Source organism: Pongo abelii, chromosome 10 (genome assembly GCF_028885655.2).
Source record: "Pongo abelii isolate AG06213 chromosome 10, NHGRI_mPonAbe1-v2.0_pri, whole genome shotgun sequence".
Taxonomy (NCBI): Eukaryota; Metazoa; Chordata; class Mammalia; order Primates; family Hominidae; genus Pongo; species Pongo abelii.
Window position 1 is genome coordinate 28,668,141 of NC_071995.2, and position 23,410 is coordinate 28,691,550.

A 23,410-nucleotide genomic window follows, 5' to 3' on the forward strand; every position below is an offset into this window, starting at 1 on the left:
GGAACAGTGAATATAGAGGTAGCCCAGCTTCATGCCACATGGGGGGCACAGATAAGACCTTGCAGTGGTTTGGGGGTGAAATGGAAAGTGGGATCAGTGCTAGCAAAAATACAAGAAACATGCAAAGTACTGACAGCACGACATTTTTTTGTCAGCAAGCAACGCTGAAGATTATTTAGGTAACTACTCACATTTTAGAAAAGGAAGAAGCGAGAACTCAGAAATGTCAAGCAGTTTGCCCAGCCATCACACAGCTTGTTAGAATGCCTGATTCCAGATGTGGTATTTTCTCCACTCACCCAGCTTCCTATCACTGGGTAGCTGGACAGAGTAGGCTACTTTCTCCACTTGAGGACAGGCTTGCTGTCCATTCCCAGAACATCTGGATAGGGGGTGACCCAAGGCCTCCTTCCTTCCAGGTCAGGAATCATGACAGAAAAAGTGGTGGAAAAGCTTTCTCAGAATCCCCTTACCTATCTTCTTTCAACAAGGATAGAAATATCAGCCTCCAGTGGCAGCAGGTAAGTCCTGGACTGTCTTTGACATACTCCCTCCCCTACTTGAAGAGGGCATAGAGTGGCAGTGAAAACATGATACACATCCCACTGATTTGCTCATCATCTGTCCCAGAGCTTCTCCTTCCTTCCCCAATCCTTCCTTTATCCTACCAGATTCTATTCCCTTTAATGAAATTTTGGATGTCAAAGTACGTGGTGCTGACTATATAGTGTCCTTCCCGAGGCCTCAGTGCAGGAAAGCCAGTCAATAGGTGAGAGGCTGATTTCACTCACATAGCCTCAGAGTGCTGGATCTTTTTAAAAAGGAAAGATATATGAGAATGTCCACCCTTTCTGTGGCACTGTTGGTTTTGAATGGAGAGCTGGTTCTTTTTTGCTTTTCGTTTTTTGAGACAGTCTCACTCTGTCACCAGGCTGGAGTGCAAATGGTGCAATCTCGGCTCACTGCAACCTCCGCCTCCTGGGTTCAAGTGACTCTTCTGCCTCAGCCTCCCTATTAGCTGGGACTACAGGCACCCACTGACACACCAGGCTAATTTTTGTATTTTTAGTAGAGATGGGGTTTCACCATGTTGGCCAGGATGGTCTCAATCTCTTGACCTCGTGATCCACCCGCCTCGGCCTCCCAAAGTGCTGGGATTATAGGTGTGAGCCACTGCACCCGGCTGGAGAGCTGGTTCTTTAAAAGAGTCTTTGTTGAATCTGTGGAATGTAGTCATTAAACATTTATTGGGTTGCTACTATGTGACAGTTAGTAGACTAGGAGAGACAGAGACACAAAGGTACGAGAAACTTGTGCAAGTGGAAAAGACACAAACAATTATTTTACATCATCATAACTGCTATAATAGAGACCCTGGGTACTATGTCAGCAAATAAAGTTGGGCATTTAAATAAGATTTAAATGCTTCCTGGAAAAGTTGACTTAAGCTAAGTTTTAAATGAAGAATAGAAATGAGTCTACAGCCAGGTATGATGGCGTATGGCTGTAATCCCAGCACTTTGGGAGGCAGAGGCGGGAAGATCTCTTGAGCCCAGAAGTTCGAGGCTGCAGTGAGCTATGGTCATGCCACTGCATTCCAGCCTGGATGAGAAGAGTGAGGCCCTATCAATATAAAAATACATTTAAAAACAGAAGAGAAGAAGAGAGTCTACAGAGCAGGAATGGAGAAGATATTTTAGGTGGAAAGAACAACCGTGCAGGCATACAGGTATGTAGTTGCATACTCCTGATCAGGAAATGAGTGGTTGTCACCATAGAGCAGAGGGTGCACTTAGAAGGGGGTGAGCTATGAGATTTGAGGGATAAACATGAACTAAGTCATGAAAGATCTGTTGAACTGAAGAATCTGAAAACTATCTTGAATGCAGTAGGAAAACTGAAGAATTCTAAGCATGAGAAGAACTTGATCAGATTCATATTTTTTAAAGAATTGATTGCCTCTGCACTTTTTCACTTTTTTATTATGGTAAATACATACACACACACACACACATATATAAATAACATGAAATTTGCCATTTGAACCACTATTAAGTGTACAATTAATTGGCATCAATTATATTCAGTATTGTAGACCATCACCTCTATTTCTAAAACTTTTGAATCACCCCAAAGAAGAATTCTGTGCCCATAAACAATAGTGTTCCCATTCTCCTCTCTCCTGATCCCCTGCTAACCTCTAGTATATTTTCTGGCTCTATGAATTTGCTTGTTCTAGCAAATTCCCACTATTTCACGTAAGTGGGAGTCTAAGGCGGGCGGATTGCCTGAGCTTAGGAGTTTGCAACCAGCCTGGGCAACATGGTGAAACCCCATCTCTACTAAAAATACAAAAAAATTAGCCAGGCGTGGCGGCATGCGCCTGTAGTCCCAGCTACTTGGGAGGCTGAGGCAGGAGAATTGCTTGAACCCAGGAGGTGGAGGTTGCAGTGAGCCAAGGTCGTGCCACTGTACTCCAGCCTGGGTGACAGAGCGAGACTCTATCTCAAAAAAAAAAAAAAAAAAAAAAAGGTGGAATTATATGATGTTTGTTTTTTTGCATCTGACTTATTTCACTTAGCATAATGTCTTCAAGTTTCATCCATATTATAGCATGTGTCAGAATTTCATTCCTGTTTATGGCTGAATAATATTCCACTGTGTGTATACACCATATTTGATTTATCCAGTCCTCTGTTGATGGGTTATTTCCACTTTTTGGCTATTGGGAATAATGCTACTATGAACATTGATGTACAAATACCTGTTTTAGTCCTTGCTTTCCATTCTTTTGGATATATGCCTAGGAGAGAGTTGCTGGGTTATATGAGAATTGTTTAGTTTTTGAGGAACTGCTGTACTGTTTTCCACAGTGGCTGTATCATGTTACATTCCCATGAGTAGTGTACAAGAGTTCCATTTTCTTCATCCTCACTGATACTTATTATTTTTTATTTTTTATTTTTTGAGACGAAACAAAGTCTCGCTGTGTCGCCCAGGCTGGAGTGCAGTGGCGCGATCTTGGCTCACTGCAAGCTCTGCCTCCTGAGTTCACGCCATTCTCCTACCTCAGCCTCCCAAGTAGCTGGGACTACAGGCGCCCACCACCACACCTGGCTAATTTTTTGTATTATTAGTAGAGACGGGGTTTGACCGTATTAGCCAGGATGGTCTCGATCTCCTGACCTCATGATCTGCCCGCCTTGGCCTCCCGAAGTGCTGGGATTGCAGGCGTGAGCCACTGCGCCTAGCCAATACTTATTATTTTCAATTGCTTGATTATAGCCATCCTGGTAGGAGGGAGTGGTACAGTCTTACAATTTTCAAAGAATCACCTTGGAAATAGCATGGAGGATGAGCTGAAAGAAGAAGACCCAGCAGGCAGAGAGAACAACAGAGAATAGCTTTTGCCAAGGACGAGGTGTTCTGAGCATCAATCAAAGAGAGTGGCCCTGGACAGGAAGGGCAGGGAAAGGAAGGGACATATGACACACTTAGAAGATAGGATCAGTAGGACTTCATGATTGTTCATTGGGGAGAGGATGTGTGCCCACGTTTTCTGACTTGGGCTCCTATATGGAGGGTGGTATTTTCATTCACTTAGATTGAGGCAAAGATGATGAGTTCAGTTTTGGACACACTAAGAATGGGATATTTATAGAACCTTCAAACAGGAAGTTGGACATGAGGATTTGGAGCTCAGGGTGGAGGCCTGGCCTGGAGTTAGAGACTTAGACATCATTAATGCACAAAAAGTACTTGAACTGATGATGTGGGTGCCATCACTGTGAGAAGCTTATGGAGTGGGGAGACTGGGGGCCGAGAATATAGTCTGGGGGTGCTGACCTAAAGATAGTACAAGATGAGGGGAAGCCTGTCCAGAATATATGAAGGCATGGCTCTGAAGTGGGAGCGGCACACAGTAATCAAAGGAAGCACGTTTCAAAAAGAGGAACGCCTAAAAAATAGCAGATCTGGGGAATATTTTGAGATTGCATCTGCGTCTAACTTTGTCTTTGGTTGATTTAGAAAGAATACCTACATTTCATTCAAAATGCAGTGAAAATAGTTTTCAAGAAAACTTTGCATTGTATTTTGAAATTCTATTACTGTAATGTAAGGTGCTACACTAAGAAAATGTATCCCAGTAATGTGAACATTTTTAATATCAGAAAGCTTATTAAAACACATTTGTAAAAATTTGTAAAATATTAGGATTATAGACCAAATTTACTAACTATTTAGATTTGTGCTACAAACAAAGAAATGAATTATTTGATTAACAAGATCCTGCCTTTGTTCTGTTCTGCCAGGGGCCATTAAATAGAAGGGTATTTGCATTTAATAAGTACAGTATATTTGAATTTCACCAAGGAGGCAAATTCATTCAGTGAGTTCATTTGCTAAAATGCCAATGATCAAAGCAAAAACATGATTTTAAAAGGTCAAAGTTTACCTTTTGAAATTGAAGTAATGTATATATACATCCATATATATAGTCAGTCCTTCATATCCATGGGCAACCAACCAAAAATGGAAAATATCTAGAAAAAAGAAAGTCTGTACTGGACATATCCAAACTTATTTTTCTTGTTGTTATTCTCTAAACAATACTGTATAACAACAATTTACATAGCATTTACATTTATTAGGTATTGTAAGTAATCTAGAGATGATTTAAAGTATATGGGAGGATGTGCATAGGTTATATGCAAATACTATGAAGAGACTTGAATATCCACAGGTTTTGGTATCTGCAGGAGGTTCTGGAGCCAGTCCCCCACTGATGCTGAGGGACAATTATGTATAATTCCAGACTATTAGGAAGAAAATTATCCATCTCTATAATTGTTTTCTGTTTATTCCTTTAAGATGGCTAAAAAGAGAAAAGGGAAAAGAAGCTGACTTAATCTGACCCTCTCTTTTGCCTCCGAGAGGCTGTTTAATTTTACTTGTACCAACCACACAACAGGCTGACAGTGGTGAGAGAAATGGCCAGGTATGGTGGAAGGCGCACCAGCCTGCATTGAGTAGTCTTCACTTGGCCTCCTACTAGTTATAGGACCTTGCACAGTCATTAACTTTACTCAACTCCTTCATCTGTAAAATGGGGGTAGTAATAACTTCACCACTGTGCTGTGAGAATCAAATGTGGAAATATTTTTGATAAAGTACCATAAATATAAAAGCTCTTGATTGAAACTGTGAAAAGGAAAAGCACCACTTGATTAAGCATTTGTCTTCGTGGTCTTTTTTATTTGGAATATTTATAAGCATCTATTTATAAATTTATTTAAATTTTCTATAAGTGTTATCTTTTTTTAAGTAGAAAAATATTAAAGCCTCAAAAGAGTTCAACTGAATAAGACAGTTCTAAAGTAGGCCAGCCTTCCTTCAAAGCCTGAAAAATGTTCATTGTTAACTGTAAAGAAGGAAATCTGTTAAGTTGAATCAGAAGCCTTAAAATATTTATCCATAAATTGTACTTCTAGGAATTTATCCTAGAGTATAATGCAAGATGCACACACCACAATATTATTAGCCATATTATTTATGATATTGAAAATATTAGAATGTTGAAATATCCAACAATAGCAAATGAATAAATTATGATATAACTAATCAATGGGCTACTATTTAATCATTTCAAATTATGTTATCCAAGAATATTTGAAACTATGCAGAAATATTCATGTTAGAGTGTTAAATGAATAAGACAAGACATGAAAATTATATACTATGATCTGAGTTTTATTTATTATACATGTAGAACACAGAAATATCTACATGGTACCCACGCACCATGGCTAAGCTAAATAATCATTGTATGTATCTACATGTTTAGGAAACGCTGGAAGGAGACACATTAGAATATTAACTGTGATTACTGCCAGGTGGCATTATGGGTGCTTTTCCTGGAATTTTTCAAATCTCCCACAAAATGATACATTTGGAAATAAATCTTTTAAGATTACATATTTTTAAAAGCTATCCAGCCTGCATAATTTTTAAATGCTGACAGTCTTCTATCACTACCAATGTATTTCATTTTAGTAATGGTCTGGTGAGTACATTTCTGATGCTAGGAACTATACTAATGTGAAAATTGATAGTATTGGTAAGAGTTTCCAGTTTTCAATATTTGTTACCATCCAGGTGGATTTTTAGGCAAAATAAATTCCTTTTGATTAAAGGTCTGGGATTCTTCATCCACTTTCAGGCTGTTTTAATACAGCTATCATAAAGTTTTTGGTTAAGCCATCAATGATCTTAATAACTTTAATGTTAATTCTATGAAAATCTTATTCTTGCTTAAGTTTGTCATGAGATCATATCTAATTATGTAAGTAGCACACTAATTATTGTTCACTGTCAGTTAACATAACTTTTGTTATCCTTATGGGAATGGTGTTACCTGTCAGCGTTAGGAGGAGAATGGTTCATGTAGACAGTCATTAAGTGCTCAAGGGAGCATTTACAGCTAAGGATTTTATAGGAATTAGGATGATTGGACTTAATCTCGCAGCTATTTGTCTCTCAAGAACTACAGAAAAGGTACTTCATGTAGTTTGATATTTTATCCTGCTTTTTTGTAGAGTGGAAGATAGTGAACACCAAGTTAAAATGAAGGCCTTCAGGTACATTGACTTGTTGAGATGGTACATGGTGAGTGGAAAGGTACACAAAGGCAAGCCTGTAGCCTAAGGCAAAGGTGACACCAAGGTAGAAAGGCTTGAAGATGAGGCTTTTCTCTCTTGTTATGCTCCGAGAAGCAATGTTATCAGGCACCTGTTGTCTTGCTTTTCTGTCTACTTGGATAACATTTTGGCTTTCATGCCTTTAACTTTCTCTTAGAATAGCTTTAAAAAAAAACTATTATTTTCTTTAAGCACTAAGGAAAAATTGATTAATGACTTAAACAAATCAGTTACTTATGAGGGGCATCTGACTGTTAGAAACCCATCCTCGGCCTGGCACGGTGGCTCACGCCTGTAATCCCAGCACTTTGGGAGGCCGAGGCAGGTGGATCACGAGGTCAGGAGATCGAGACCATCCTGGCTAACATGGTGAAACCCTGTCTCTACTAAAAATACAAAAAATTAGCCAGGTGTGGTGGTGGACGCCTGTAGTCCCAGCTACTCAGGGGGCTGAGGCAGGAGAATGGCGTGAACCCAGGAGGCGGAGCTTGCAGTGAGCCGAAATCGCGCCACTGCACTCCAGCCTGGGCGACAGAGCAAAACTCTGTCTCAAAAAAAAAAAAAGAAACCCATCCTCATGAGTTCTTTGTCAATTATTTCAACATATTTTTTCAACAACAACAATAAAATATTTTTCTACATCTGGCAACATGGCCTATCAGAGTTTTGCTTTTTCTCCATTTATTTTGTTTTCTGATAGGATTCTATGAAGTACTACCATGGTTCAAGGTGGCAGTAACTGTACACAGAATTAGGAGCCAGAGCTCTGATGAAGTATTAAGCAGAGAGCTAGCCTCTGGATAAATATGCCTTTCCTTAATGAAAGCCTCCAGAAACCTTTTCAGGTGTAGCTCCTTCAAGTAAAGTACCTTATTCAGACATTGGTTCTTGCACCTTGCTCTGGGTTTCCTGACTCCCAGCATCATCATTCACCTTCTCCACAGTGGGCTTTCTCCCACCCTGCTCTCATCTCTCTCTAGATCCTGGCTCAGAGAGAGCACCCCTTCCTCTGCTGTACATCCTGGAGTCAGGCGTCTCTATCCATCGCTGCTGTCCATGCTGATGGGGAATACTGTTAGAAAGAAGAGATGATCCTTCTAGTGAGAGTGTAACTACAATATTCTTTTAATCATAACATTTTAATTTTAATCAAATTGCTCTGTAATGCCAGCTCCTTGGAAGGCAGAGGCAGAAGAATCATTTGAGCCCAGAAGTTTGAGGCTGCCGTGAGCTATGATCATACAACTGCACTGCAACCTGGGCAACAGAGTGAGACCTTGTCTTTAAAAAGAGAAAGAAAAAAAATCTAATTGCTCACAAATAGAACAAAGTATGAGTAGATAACTGAATTTTAGGTGAATACAATTTAATCTGAATCCTATCCACTTCACCCAACAGTATGTATTTTGTTCCAGGAGTGTCATTGCCAAGGGTGAATGGTTGGGGCAGGGAGTGTGTTAGCTCCCACAGCCTTCATCGGTGTTCCTCCCTACCCACCTCCCTACTCTTTTATCTGGAAAAATTACATTTTCTTTTATCCAATTTAAAGTCTTTGTAAAAACAGATCAGGGAAGTCTCCCACTTACCCTCTTTCTCATCAGATTGCCCCTAAACTATTCTAATAGAGAAATTCTGGAGTTTCTGTGTGTTGTAGGAGAGGGATTTACAGCAAAGTGTGACAGGTAAAATCATGTAATTCTTGAAATCTAAGATATACTTTTCTCCTCTACGTTTTATCTTCTGTGGAAATTTCTTATCATCAGTGGCATCTTCCTGTCAATTGGCAGCATTTCTTTCTCTTGTGATGCTTTAAATAATAGTGCATCTTACAATTGGTGGCTCTTAGATTTGATGAAATAAGGGTAGTGGTATGAAAGGTACTGAGGTAGCTTAGAGAGAGCAGTGATTAATCATGTAGTAGTCAGAGAAAGCTTCCCAGAAGAATAACTGAGCTGGATTTTGAAGAAAGAATAGGATTTCTCCAACAGGATAGTCAGAAAGGACTTTGTAAGCCTGGTAAAGAGCAAGGCATGGAGGAGATGTGAGACGGCATGGCGTGTGTGAGGACGAGCAAGTCTTCAGGCATTGCTGCTGTGGAACATTTGGAGCTGTCGGGGAAAGTCTTGAAGAGAGAAACTGGAGATGAAGGCATGAGGCAGGTCAGGGAGAACCTTGGCCTGTAATTAGGGAATCTGGCTAGTCCTCTTGGGCAGTGGAAATGCAGTGAATAGTTTTATGCAATGGGATTAGGTGACTTGATTTGTTTTACTACATAATTTTGGAAGTCATAGAATAGAGTAGGAGAGGAAGGAACAGCAGTTTAAAAGGTTTTGGGGTAATGCAATAAGCCTAAATTAAGATGGTGACAGAGGGGATGGAGAGGAAGAGAAGACATATTTAAGAAATATTTTAAGATCTAGAATCGACAGGAGTTTGTGATTCTTTGGCTTTTTAGGGTGAAGAGGAAGGGTCTAAACCAGGGGTATCCAATCGTTTGGTTTCCCTGGGTCACGTTGGAAGAAGAAAAATTGTCTTGGGCCACACATAAAATACACTAACACTAATGATAGCTAGTGAGCTTAAAAAAAAAATCTCATAATGTTTTTAGAAAGTTTATGAATTTGTGTTGGGCCGCATTCAAAGCCATCCTGGAGCGCAGTTTGGACAAGCTTGTTCTATACTGAGTCTAGTTGTGTTACCTACCAAGATAAACCCTGTAGAAGGAAGAATAAATCAGGAGTAGTACAGGAAGAATTGAAAATGGGGGTACATTGCAGAGAATGCATGCAGTTTGGGGTTTCTTGAATTTTAGATTTCTTGAGAATCATTTAGATTTGTAATTCTAGTTCCAAAGGTCAGGAACTGAGTGAAGTATGAATGAGATAGGGTTATAATAACAAATAGCTTATGAGTAGCTGTAAAGCCTTGTGAGGGAATGAGATCTTAGGGTGAATAAAGGGTGAGGAGAGAGCGGTGCTGAGCAGGGAACCTTGTGCACACCAGTATTTAAGGATCAAGTAAGAGCTGGGTGAGGAGACGAGGGGACTGAGCCGAGCAGGGAGAGTGGAGGAGGACGAGGAGGCAGAGAGGCTATGGAGACCAGCGGAGAATGAGAAGTGTCAGCAGTGTCAGATTCAAGGCAGGGATCAGCAAGAGACCGCAAGAGAGAAGGAGGATCTTTGCTAGGACAGTTTTAGTGGGACAGGGGTTGTGGAAGGTTAATGTTACAGATGGACAGGATGCCTGGGAAATGAAAGATTGAGTGCAAACTGCACTCTTTCAGGGAGTTTGCTGAAGGGGGAAGACGGTAGCGAGAACAAAAAACAACTAGAATTAGGGAAAGGGTTTTTTTTTTCTTCAGGGGGAAGATACTTGAGCACATTTATAGACCCATGATAAGGAGCTATAAAAATAATGAGGTTAAGATGCTGACAACTATTTATGCAAATACCAGAGAATAGTTAGCTTTGAACAGAAGAGCACCCATCTCTTCTCTAATATTGGAGACAGGTGGAAAAACCACCTGGGCTCTCAGACAGATGTCTTTGTTCTTAAATATTTCAGAAAATGAGGTAGGGAGGGACTGACCAAGGGCAGCGAGTTTTATGAATGCTGTTCCTGGTCTCAGCAGCGCTTTCCTCTTCCCTTAATGACAACTGCAGGGCCCAAGTTGGGCGGAAGAACAGTGTGTGCTTGCTGGGCTCAGCATCTGCTCCAGTGAGCAACACGGGGTGACTGGGGGTCTGCTAAATGTTAAATATAAAGGAAGTTCCTTTTCCCTCTTAGAGAAGCTCATAGCCAAACCGAAAAGCGGAGGAGAGATAAAATGAATAACCTGATTGAAGAACTGTCTGCAATGATCCCTCAGTGCAACCCCATGGCGCGTAAACTGGACAAACTTACAGTTTTAAGAATGGCTGTTCAACACTTGAGGTCTTTAAAAGGTGAGTTTGACGACGGCTTCCACACTTAGATAAGTGAAATCTGCTCTGTCACTGAGGTCTCTGATTGGTTCGCTTTGCTGTCAGCTGTTGAGGTTCTATCCAGATGTGTCTTTCAGCTTTATAGGTATTCACTGGCATTTGTCTATAGTCTGTATGTGGAGAGAATACTTAATTGAATGTCAGAAAACTTGGTTCTGATAAAAGCTTTATCTCGAGCTCACTATGCAACCTTGAAAGGTATTTACATTTCTGCTTCACATACAGTATGAAGAGAATATCACCTGCCTTTCATACCTCTCAATTCTTTAGAAGTTCTGAAGTTGAGCTGGGCGTGGTGGCTCATGCTTGTAATCCCCGTACTTTGGGAGGCTGAGGTGGGCGGATGGCTTGAGTCCAGACTTCGAGACAAGCCTGGGAAAAAAAATGCAAAAATTAGCCAAGTGTGGTCTTGCGTGCTTGTAGTCCCAGCTACCTGGGAGGCTGAGGTGGGAGGATCGCTTGAGCCTGGGAGGTGGAGGTTGCAGTGAGCAGTAATCGTGCCACTGCACTCCAGCCTGGGTGACAGCCTGTCTCAGAAAAAAAAAAAGTTCTGGAGTATAGTATTAATTATTAAGTTATTGAGAGATTTCTATCCTTCAAAAAGAAAACTTCCTTTAACTCTGCAGTTTCTCTTAAAGCTTCATTCAGATTTATGAGTAGTACCTTAGAGTGCATCACACGTTGCCATTCCATGGTATTCTCAAATATGTGAGACACTGGGGGAAGGAGATCCTTGCCACTGCCTCTTGGTGTGTGGGTGATCATTTCTGGCTTTAGCAATTCCCCAACTTGAGCTTGAATTTTAAATCAAAGTGTAATAAATGTGTATGTGTACCTGTGTATTAGTCCATTCTTGCATTGCTATGAAGGAATACCTGAGACTGGGTAATTTATAAAGAAAAGAAGTTTAATTGGCTCCCGGTTCCACAGGCTGTGCAGGAAGCATGGTGGCTTCTGCTTCTGGGGAGGCCTCAGGGAGCTTTCACTCATGGCAGAAGGCAAAGTGGGAGCTGGCATCTTACATGGCAGGAGCAGGACCAAGAGAGGATGGGGGAGGTGCCACACACTTCAAACAACCAGATCTCATGAGAACTCACTATTGCGACACAGTACCAAGGGGAAAATCCACAAGCATGATCCAGTCACCTCCCACCAGGCCCCACCTCCAGCACTGGGGATTATTATTCAACATGAGATTTGGACGGGAACACAGAGCCAAACCATATCAATATGTGAGGTAGAAATCACCCCTGTTTTGGGAATAGCCCCAGTCCAACTTGGGGGATAGGGTGATGGAAGTGGAATAGAGTTTTCAATTTACCAATGCTGATGATGTAAATGTGCATTGAAAAGATAAGACCTGGCCAAGTAGCAAGCCGAAGACTCCGGAGGAGACTCTGCAAGTTCAGATTTGTAAAGATCTAGAAGATTACAGTGAAATTTGGCTCAAAAATCATAAAAAGGGAGTGAGCAAAGGATGACCAAGGGTCTTAGTTTAGATCTCAAACACTGCCAGGAAAAGGAAAATACATTTCAGGGTAATGGAAATTATCTGGGCACCATACAAGGACTTTACCAAGTTAAGGTGGCTAAGAGGAGAGCAGCGCTCACCTGGACTCCTGGTGCTTCCTGTTGGGAGCGTGATGGGAGATCTTATTTTCATAACAGTCTGTTGTGAAATAAGCTTCTCTTTTACCCACAGCTGAGGCTTGCAATATTTTCCTTAAATCCTTCAGCAATGAAAATTTACAGGCTCAACTGAGGTCATTTGATTGCAACCCTAAAATTAGCTGAGTATTTTCACATTAGCAGTGTCCTAAGGGAGGAGGACCTAAGGGAAAAGCCATGAATCAGTCGACTAGTTCAACAAAACATGATCTGAGCATCAACCACATTCCTGTTCTGTGCTGAGAACAGGAATTAATGAGGCAAGATCTCTGCCCTTTAAGGGTTTGTGGTCTGACTAGGAAGACTGACTTAGGAAGAGATCGTTAGAATCTGGTGTGATGAATGTTAGAGCAGTGGTACGAGTGAGAGGGGAGGCTGTGAAAGCTCGGCAGGGAGGAAGTGAGTCCAGAGGAGATTCCTTGGAACAGGGCATAGATTTTGCCTCAGCTCTGCTAAACAGAAGTGACATGGTTAAGTACTCATCCCCGCAGTCTGACCAGATCCTTCGGTCAGTGCTGCTCACAAGCAAGGTGATTTAAGGCAACTGGATCTGCATTCCAGGGTATTGTCACAGCATCACACTTGCTCACCAAAAGCTTAGAAGCCAGATCAACAGAGGGCTGCCTGTGGATCATGTTATTTTGGTCCATAGCATAATTAGGTTAAAGGCAGAAGGATGGTGATGTGATTTTTTTCACTATACTCTACAGCAGTGCTTTTTAAACTATCTGGATGAAGAACAGGTGTTCTCCCCTCATCCACCACCAGTTCACTGTAAAATACAATTAATTATGGAAAAATGATCATGGGTTTGGCTGTCACAGCAATGTTACGTTTTTATAAAAGCCTCTAAATGCTTATTCTTAAATTCTGCACGTGATCTCACCACAGTTTGCTGATGACATTGGTCTGCAGACCACATTTAGAGTAGCCCTGCTCTGCAGCATGAGGTCCTGTGTCTGCGATCTGATTACCAGGTGGGGCAGTGAAGCACGGTGGTTCACACGCGTGTGTCCTGAAGGCAGACCTTGTGGTTCAAATCCTGGCTTCCTCCCTTCATAGCTATGTGACTTACTCAAGTTATTTGACATTCTAATCCTCAGTTTCCACATCTGTGAAATAGGGATGCATTTGCCTCCTGGGACTATTGTTAAGAGTAAAGAGTAATGCATGTAGAGTATAGCACAGTGTTCACTAATGGTGGGGATGGGGTAGGAAGAGGAGGAGGAATTGTTACTGTCATTTTGATTTTTTTTTTAACCCAGTGAACATTGTGAAAAAAGTAAGTGATCATGTTGCCTCGTTAGTTTTTGCCATGGGAACTCTGAGAGCCAATGTGTGGACAAGTGTGCAGAACACCACAGCGTGCATTTACGGGCCAGCCTCTACCATGCCTCAGTGCTGCTCTCACTGCCCTCATTTTCTCTCGAGCATATCCCCACTCACTCACTGAGTCAGGGCTCACCTGTGCTGGCTGATTTACACTGACGGGGTTTCCCAGCCCACTTCTGCTTGGTATGCTCTGCCAGCCTTGCTGCAGACCAGACCTGAAATGTCATTATCTTGCTCAAAATCAGTTTACTGCTGTTCCCTGACCTAGCACTCAGAGTCTGCGTCCTTCATTCCTTCCTCAGCTCCCTCCCAAGCTGCTGTGTAGTAATGTTAACAAGAAGTCATTGGGAGAATTCCCTGAGCCCTAGGATGAAGATAGATTCCAACGGAAGATATTTTCTTTTCCCTATACCAGGCTTTTAAGAGTGCTACGAGTCTGAGAAAACTGTACTGAATCATAGCATGAGGCATTTTGACTTTCTGCCCTGCCCACTTACTTTGCCACCACCACCACCACCACTTAGTTCATTGGTGAGTTTGGGCCACAGATCCGTCCAAGGGCCAATGTGTGGTTAAAATGTCTAAGGATGTTACCCCACCTTTCCCCTGCAAAAGCAACTTTTCTTACAGTACCCAGGAAGAAGGGATAGGAGTCAAGAAGGTTGGGGAATATAAGGAAGGGAAAATTGACTTACTTCTGAATCATCCTTCCCCTGGGGATGGCTTGCTTGGCTTTGTCGTCTGTGTCATACGCCCCCTTGTGGCCATGAAGGGCTTTGTGTGTCTGGGTTGGTGGATTCCCTCACTCCTCTCAGGTCAAACATTTCCCTTGGTTTTGGCCTGATAATTCCTCATCATTTTGCAAGCTCTTCAGCTGCTTTAGAGACTTTCATTTTAATATAACTCAGTGCTAAGGGCTGAAAATGAATTATTTCATTTATATTTTATACATTTTTAAAATAATCTGTGTATTATCAGAATAGAGGTCTCTATATTGCCATTAAAGGATTTTCTTACTGGAAAATCTCATGAATCCATAACAATTGTTTAGAATTCCAGAATACCCCCATTCAAGGTAACTCATATGATCAATTTTAATTAGCTAAGACATTATCTAAATAACTGTAGTGGTCCCGCCTTATCCATGGGGCATGCATTCCAAGACCCTGGTGAATGCCTGAAATCGTGGGTAGTACTGAACCCTAGGCATAGTACTTTTTTCCTATGCACATATATCTGTGATAAAGTTTAACTTATAAATTAGACATATTAAGAGATTAACATCAATAATAAACTAGGACAATTATAGCAATATACTGTAAAAAAGTTATATGTTCTCTCTTTGGCTCTCTCAAAATATCTTATTGTATTGTGCTCACCTGTTTGCAGGCCATGGTGGACCACAGGTAACCGAAACCACAGCTAAGGGGGGACTACTGCATATCAATCCTTGAATTTTATTTCATGTACATTTTATTATAATGTTTTTATATATAGCTCTTAATGTGCATATTTGAATATAAAAGAATAAGTAGTTCCAAGAATTCACAATCTAAAAGAAAGAAATTTTAATCAAGTGATAATGAAGAAAGAAAATGATTAGCTGGGCATAGTGGCTCACACCTGTAATCTCAGCACTTTGGGAGGCTGAGGTGAGTGGATTGCTTGAGGCCAGGAGTTCAAGACCAGCCTGGCCAACATAGTGAAAACTTGTCTCTAATAAAAATACAAAAATTAGCCAGGCGTGGTGGCACACACCTGTAATCCCAGATATTCAGGAGGCTGAGGCACGAGAATCACTTGAGCTCAGGAGGTGGAGGTTGCAGTGAGCTGAGATTGTGCAACTGCACTCCAGCCTGGGCAACAGAGTAAGACTCTGTCTCAAAAATAAATAAATTAATTAAATTAAATGAAAATGAAAAAAAATAAAATGATTACAGAAAATGTCTTAGAATGTGCCATAGAGCAAATACCAGCAGCAGCAGCAGCATTGCTAATGTTCATTGAGCATGTTGCCCTCTCTACTATATTTCCAATAACTTTTGATGCCTTTCTTTTTAGGCTTGACAAATTCTTATGTGGGAAATAATTATAGACCATCATTTCTTCAGGATAATGAGCTCAGACATTTAATCCTTAAGGTAACTAAAGATATATTTGTCTAAGTTGTATATGTGCTTTCATTGCTGTTTGAATAGGAGGCAGATTTTCTTCCATTTGCTTCCTGTTCTAAACATATGGGACTCCATATTACACTGTATTTCCTTTAATATAGAAATTTAAAATAGGGAAGTAGCCATGCCTTACTAGTTTGTGTTAATGAAAGTAGAGACAGAGGATAGGCACTTTCCACACTATGGAGCAAAGCTTGTCTTCAGTGCTAAGCATTTTATACTACCCATCTCTCACACATAGGATCTATTCCCCCATGATCACCACCTCCTTCAAAGCCATCTGCCTGGCATCCTGTTCCCTCAGGATCCTGTTCTTCTTGGAGGCCAGTCACTGCTTACTTAGAGTTGTTAGTGCTTTGACATTTCTGTCCTCATCATTCCTGTGCATGGCTTTTCAGATTCACCGGTCTAGAGGGGAAACTGTGATCATGTGATTTGCTTCTCATGCCCTCGGAGGTGATAAATGTCTTGGTCATGTGCTGTGTGACTACTAGGTTTTAAGCCATAGTCAAATTAAATAGAAGGATTCTTCATATACATTTTTGTCCATTTTTCCTTTAATTAAAAAAAGCCACTCTTTTATTTGAACAGCTGAATTTAAATATAGCATTCCTGGCAGGGATAGAAAGGATATTGTGTGGATAAAAAGGATTTTTGAAGGTGGCAAAATGTACGATTTGCTTTCAAAGCTTTCTCACCAATCTGTACATGCTCGTCAGTCGTACCTTCATGGAACCCTGCTTCTGCCCTGCAGAGCATGCCCAGCAGGAGTGCCAGACTCTTCCTATGTGCCATACGTACCCGCTTCCATGCAGGCTGCTTCATGGGATTTGCTGGGTAGACCTTATGAGAGTAGCTGACACATTAGTTTAGAATGAGTGATGCCTTTTTATTATTCAAAAACTACAACGAGGTGTACAGTATAATGTCTCCATTGCTTCCCTATCCCCATTCTGCACAATCCTTCTACCTCAACACATCCACAGATAATCGTCGTTCTGCATGCAGTGTAGTAGAATTTGGTAAAGGTAATTTTATTTTATTGTTATTTTTTGAGACAAGATCTGGCTCTGTTGCTTAGGCTGGAATGCAGTGGTGCGATCTTGGCTCACTGCGCCCTCCACCTCCCGGGCTCAAGCCATCCTCCCGTCTCAGCCTCCTCAGTAGCTGGGACTAGAGGCGTGCACCACCATGCCCAGCCAATTTTTGTATTTTTTGTCATGATAGGGTTTCTCCAGTGTTGCCCAGGCTGGTCTCAAACTCATGAGCTCAAGAGATCCACCTGCCTCGGCCTCCCAAAGTGCTGGGATATAGGCTCATTTAGTGCTGTATTTAGGCTCATATATAGCACCTGGCCTAATTTTAGTTTTTAAGAAATGTCTCAACTAAATATTCTGCAGCCAAACTTTTCATGTCCAAAACACTAATTTAGAATAGGATTTCAACCTGACACTCTTTATAAATCTGTTTGCATCTTAAGAACATTTCTTAAAACTAATTTTACTAGCTCCATGACTACTCTGTTAGTTTTATTGCCACAGTAATTTCCTCAGAATCTGAATGTGTGTGTGTGCACGTGTGTATAAGAGACAGACAATATTTTAAAATATTCACTTTTTTTTTTTAAATCCTAGACTGCAGAAGGCTTCTTATTTGTGGTTGGATGTGAAAGAGGAAAAATTCTCTTCGTTTCTAAGTCAGTCTCCAAAATACTTAATTACGATCAGGTATCCAAAAATGAGGATATTTTCCATACAATGTTTAATTTTTTGAACAAACACATATATTTAAGCTCTTTTTCTGAACACCTTCTCCCCACTGGGATATGGGATCAGGTTCTGCTAAGTTAGAACTCCAAGAGAGATGGAAAGCTGTGTGGAAAGAGTAAGGATTTTTATGACTGATTGCGTTCTCTTCCTGACCTTCAGCAAGTTACTTAATTTTCCTGAGTCTCAGCTTCTTCCTATGTAAAAAGTCAAAATGATTATACCTGTCTTTCAAGATGTAAAGGCTAAATGAGGTGTCATATTTAAGAGTGTCTGAAAAGTGTTAGTCACCCTTCTCTGTTCCCTCCAAGAGACACTTTATAGTTAATTATTAAGTTATAATCATTGCATGACAGCCTTTGATCTAATCTCTGGCAACACTCTCTGAAATACATCTTTCGTTTAACTAGTTTAGTACTTCACCTCCTTATTACTGAACACCATTTCATGGAAACTAGCTACTCAAAAATTATAGCATTGAAACTAACCCAAGTAAGTGAATAAACTAGCACTAGAAATCCGATAGACTGCAGCATTGTTTTTTAATAACTCGCATTAGTTTATAAGGTTGTTCAGAGATAATGAGTTAAATAACAGAAATAAGGGAATGTTATGAGCCTGTGTACAGGAGGATTGAAAACCGATGAATCATGCAGCTGGTTATAGCTGGGGACACAAACCTAATGATTCCAGTTCTAACTGGAGATGGAAAACACACCCACACATGCACACACACCCACACATGCACGCACACACACACACACATGCACACACACCCACACATGCACACACACACACAGGTAACTGACAGCTTAGGGTATCACTTAAGTTTCAAGTTAGTGATATGGAATCCAGTCCTACTGGGCACTGACTTTGCGTAGAAGAGGCTATTAAGAGACTTACTGGCTGCTCAGGGGCATGTAGGGATTCCCATGATTCAGGATTTAGTCCTCAGCTTTTCAGATTCAGAAACTTGATCTGCCCTAGAGAGTTCTGAATATAGACTTATATTAACTACACAGTTTTTTTTTTTAGAATGAAATATATAACTGCCAAACAATTCAGCCTACTTATATTGGCTGGTCCGTTAGTCCTGTTGTCTATAGGAATGTTTGCTTGGGTAATACAGGAATTCAGAAGAGGGGTGGCCACTGTGGGTCAGGAAGGCGTCACACATGAAGTAGGATGTCTGCCAGGCTTGTCAGAAGCAAGGTATAGAGAAGGGGAGGAAACATTTCAACCTGGGAGAAGGGAGTCCCGGAAGTCTAGGGAGTCAAAGGCAATTTGCCTGGAGTGGCCAAGGGATAGGGAAGGGGTGATGAATTCTGAGGGATGGGACTGTATCAGCAAAGGCATAGACCTGGGGATGCTGTGCATATTGGGAGTGGTGGAATGGGAAGTGAGAGGTATTCTGGGTCGGATTTTACTTATCAATAGTATGGTAATTTTTTAAACTGTATAGTAAATGTCTGATAAAGTCACAGATATTCTGTGATTTCTATAATATACTATGATGTAATCTCTTTTTTTTAACAAGGACAAAAAAGTTCAAAGTAAATCACAGTCATTTACAAGTAACATGTTAACAAGAGTTACAAGATTTAGCAGAATACTAGCAATTAGTGTTTGTATATGGTTTGTGTATATCCAGGGATGGTTCTATACGCATGTATTTTTTTCTGTCTACAAGTATCACCCTACTTTGAACACTAAGTTCATGTCACACAGTGTCGTGGACATATCTTTGAGCTTGACAAAAATCAATCAAAAATCAAAAAAGGACATTTATTGTATGCATCAAGAAATGTAGAAAAAGCATGGTACTGATTTTAAATGAATGTCTACCTTATGAATAGGCTAGTTTGACTGGACAAAGCTTATTTGACTTCTTACATCCAAAAGATGTTGCCAAAGTAAAGGAACAACTTTCTTCTTTTGATATTTCACCAAGAGAAAAGCTAATAGATGCCAAAAGTAAGTGTCCATTTCCGCATGCTTATTATTTTATGTAAATGTAATGATCACCTAAAAGTTTAGCTACACAGTGTTTTTAAAACAGCTAACTAAGCTTTTATCAAGAGAGAATTATTTTGTAAACTTTACGTCATAGTTAATAAATATATATAACTATATAGAAAATTCCTATATTCATACAGACATATACAAACACAAATTCATTCATATGAAGATGCTTTGTTTGGGGAAAATATGATTGTTTCGTATTTGCTATTTTTCATATGCAAATAAAATCTTTACAAGAAAGTATCATTTTGGATAAAAAATTGCTGAAGTTCCCGTTATTTAGCTATATGCTAAAAGACGATTATTTGCTTTTTTATATGGATTAGGTCTTTTCTGTATGAAAGACCTTGTATAATTGTGTTTGAGAAGTATAAGTATTTTTTCTTCTCTGAAAATGCCTAGTACCAAATAATTATGTAAAATATAAAACAATTGATTCCTGTAATAGTTAAGGTTTTTTTCATTTTTAATTTAATTTTTATTTCATTTCACTTAAATTAACTTTGTTCTTCCCCATTCGAGGAAAAAAGAAAGATAAATTGCAAATGTCTGTAAGTTATCAAAATGTGATTGCTTGACAAATACATTTTTTGGGTATGTTTCACTTCAGGGTTTACTGTACAATCATGCCATTGCTTTAAAAAACTATTTCTCAATAATAGATGGTCAGAAAATGTTAGGAGATAAATTTCAAAATTATTTGACAATATTCTTTTCCACCTATTCTCTTGCACCCTTCTGCACGAAAGCTGGTTTGCAAGTTCACAGTAATCTCCACACTGGAAGGACACGTGTGTATTCTGGCTCAAGACGATCTTTTTTCTGTCGGATAAAGAGTTGTAAAATCTCTGTCAAAGAAGAGCATGGATGCTTACCCAACTCAAAGAAGAAAGGTATCATTTTGAAATGTTAAGTGATGCAAAGCATCGCTATAAAATTAATGTCCTAAATATTTTCTGTACAGAAAAAATAAAATATATGGTCAAGGGAAATATTTGAATTCAAAAGCATCTTAAAAATGAGATTTTTTTTAAACCAAAATTACTTACATTTGTTCATCATATCTTTCGAATTTATCAGGTAATTACATATTCTCTTTGTTGCCCAAGATTTTAATGGTGTTATTGAAATTGTAGTTTGGGGCCTATCAAATGGGAAAAAAATGACAAGAGATGGAAATAAAACTTTTGCTGTGAAACTTCATTATTACATTTTAAAATATAAAGGTTAGATGTTAAAAAAACTTCAATAGTACAAGAGCCTGATTTGACTAATTTTGGTGAAAGTTTCTTAAGATGTTCCAGGTGTGATTTTAATTTTTTTATGAGATGGTGATTCTTCAGTAAATATCTCATTTGTTTTCTTATGATCCTTTGCTAGATTTGTCTTGCAGATATTTACTTTTTGAATTGATTAAATAGTCATCTATTTAACTTAATTGGGAAATTTCAGGGACTACAAAATGTCTCATCACTTTTTGGCCTAAGAGCATATTAAGCTATTAGATATAGGATTCCATAGGCAAATTTCAACATGGGATTTGCTTTCCTATCCTTTAAAATGATATTTATATGGAGCCACAAAAATTCAATTAAGTTTTGGTTGGAATCTTTTTTGACAAACACCTGAAACGGTAATTGCTAATACTCATTTATTTAACACTAACCCTGTGCCAGATACTGTGCTAAGTGTTTTAATCCTCATGAAAACACTATTCTTTTTTAAAAAAATTTCAACATTTATTTTAGATACAGGGACTACATGTGCAGGTTTGTTGCATGGGTATATTGCACTAAGGTAGTGAGTATAGTACCCAGTAGATAGTTTTTCAACCCACACGCCGTTCCCTCCCTTCTCCCTCTAATAGTCCACAGTGTCTGTTGTTCCCGTGTTTATGTCCTTATGTGCTCAATGTTTAGCTGCTACTTATAAGTGGGAACATGTGGTATTTGGTTTTCTGTTCTTGCATTAATTCACTTAGGATTATAGCCTCCAGCTCTATCCACATTGTTGCAAAGGACATGATTTCATTCTTTTTTATGGCTGTGTAGTATTCCATGATTTATATGTAGCCCACTTTTCTTTAATCCACCAGGGAGGGGCACCTAGGCAGATTTCATGTATTTGCTATTGCGAACAGTGCTTCAGTGAACATACAAGTGCATATGTCTTTTTGGTAGAATGATCTATTTTCCTTTGGGTGTATACCCAGTAATGGGACTCCTGGGTCAAATGGTAGCTCTGTTTTCAGTTCTTTGAGAAACCCCCAAACTACTTTCCACAGTGGCTGAACTAATTTACATTCCCACCAACAGTGTATAAGCAGAAAATACTTTTCTTATCTCTATTTTAGAATCAAGGAGGGGTGACTTGGAGAGATTCAGTAACTTGCAGAAAGTCAAATAGGCAAAATTCACAATCAAATCATAAACCCCCTACTCTGTGTTATACTGTAAAGAAACAAAAGTGGAAATGAACCAGCAGTCCTCAGGGGAATCTGTTTGAGAGCCATCTGTTGCTTCCCTCTTGCCCATGGTTCTGAGTGGTGGAGAGCTGTCTAATGTCACATATGAAGCTTCCTGGGCTTGAAGTCACAGCCGAAATGGAGGTGAAGAAGCTGTGGGATCCAACCAGTGGGGATCAGATTTTAGCTCTACGACTTGCTAGCTGTGTGATCATAAGCAAGTTTCTTAATCCCTCTGAGCTTCAGTTTCCATATCTTTAACACAGGAATATTCAGAGGACTCTGTGGTTTAGCACAGCAGGTAAATGAGTAGGTTCTAGAGCCAAAGTGTTTAGATTTGAAACCTAACTCCACTATGTGACTTAAGATAAATTACTAGATCCTTCTGGCCCTTACTTCCCTCAGTTGTAAAATGGGAATAATAAGACCCCACTCATAGGGTTGTTACCAGGATTAAATGAGTTAATACACATCATGTGCTTAGCCTGGTTCCCAGCATAGTGACACTGATGTTAGGAGCTCTTACAAACACTATTGGAAATAGTCCACCTAAACTCTTAGGACGGTGTAGAGCAGATGGCAGGTGCCATTATTGTCACTGCCCCAGAGTGCCTGTTCTCTCTGCCTTCCTTCCCACATCAGTCATCTTAGTCTTACCATAGCGACAGCTAGGAAGGACATGGCCATATAATGTGAAAATAGTCTCCAAGGGCAGGAATATTCCTTCTGTGTGGATGATCCAAGGAGTCAGAATGTAGTATGTTTTACTGTTAGGCTTTAACCAGAGGTGAACCAACACGGTGTTGGTTCACCATAAGGTGGATCCATCCATAAGGATCCAATCATTTGTAAATCACCAAATCTACACAGAAATCCGTATGAGAGGAAAACATGACAGCCAATAAAACAGCCTTAAGGTGGCTGAAATCTGTAATGTTTGATGCAAGTTATAAATTGAGTAGAGGCTAGAATGGTCAAATTTTGTAAGTGTTTTAAAGATTACCAGATTGAATTGTCTTTCCTCCTTGGAGATTTCCCACATGGACTGACTTAGTATTTTAGTCATGTTAGTGTTGGTGTCTGGCTGGTGCCCATTATAACCCTCCATTTTTGTGAAACCTGATTTCACCCTCTGCCCCCTACCCCATCATCTTGCTCTTTACTGGTAAAGCTTGCAACTCTACAGGCTTCATTTTCAGCCTCTGTATTCTCTCCCTTCCACCCTAATCTAATCCTCCCTGCCACTTCTCCCAGTTTCATTCTCTCTTCTGACATAAGTAAACTTACCCAGCTTTCTCCATCT

General features: G+C 39.9%; 1 protein-coding gene across 13 annotated transcripts in view; it reads left to right on the top strand.

Moving 5' to 3' along the window:
* The window catches only part of BMAL2 (basic helix-loop-helix ARNT like 2), a 96,735-nt gene that overhangs the window by 36,943 nt on the left and 36,382 nt on the right, over positions 1-23,410 (top strand). For 3 of the 13 annotated variants that reach the window (XM_009247571.3, XM_002823056.6, XM_009247574.4), the window contains exons 3-9: positions 420-521; positions 6,597-6,638; positions 10,485-10,642; positions 15,743-15,822; positions 17,490-17,582; positions 19,478-19,595; positions 20,393-20,536. In XM_009247571.3, the coding sequence (XP_009245846.2) occupies positions 420-521; positions 6,597-6,638; positions 10,485-10,642; positions 15,743-15,822; positions 17,490-17,582; positions 19,478-19,595; positions 20,393-20,536 (737 nt within the window). The remainder of the gene's footprint in view (positions 1-419; positions 522-6,596; positions 6,639-10,484; positions 10,643-15,742; positions 15,823-17,489; positions 17,583-19,477; positions 19,596-20,392; positions 20,537-23,410) is intronic. The other 10 variants (XM_009247573.4, XM_002823057.6, XM_054527024.2 and 7 more) reach the window with 6 other exon arrangements.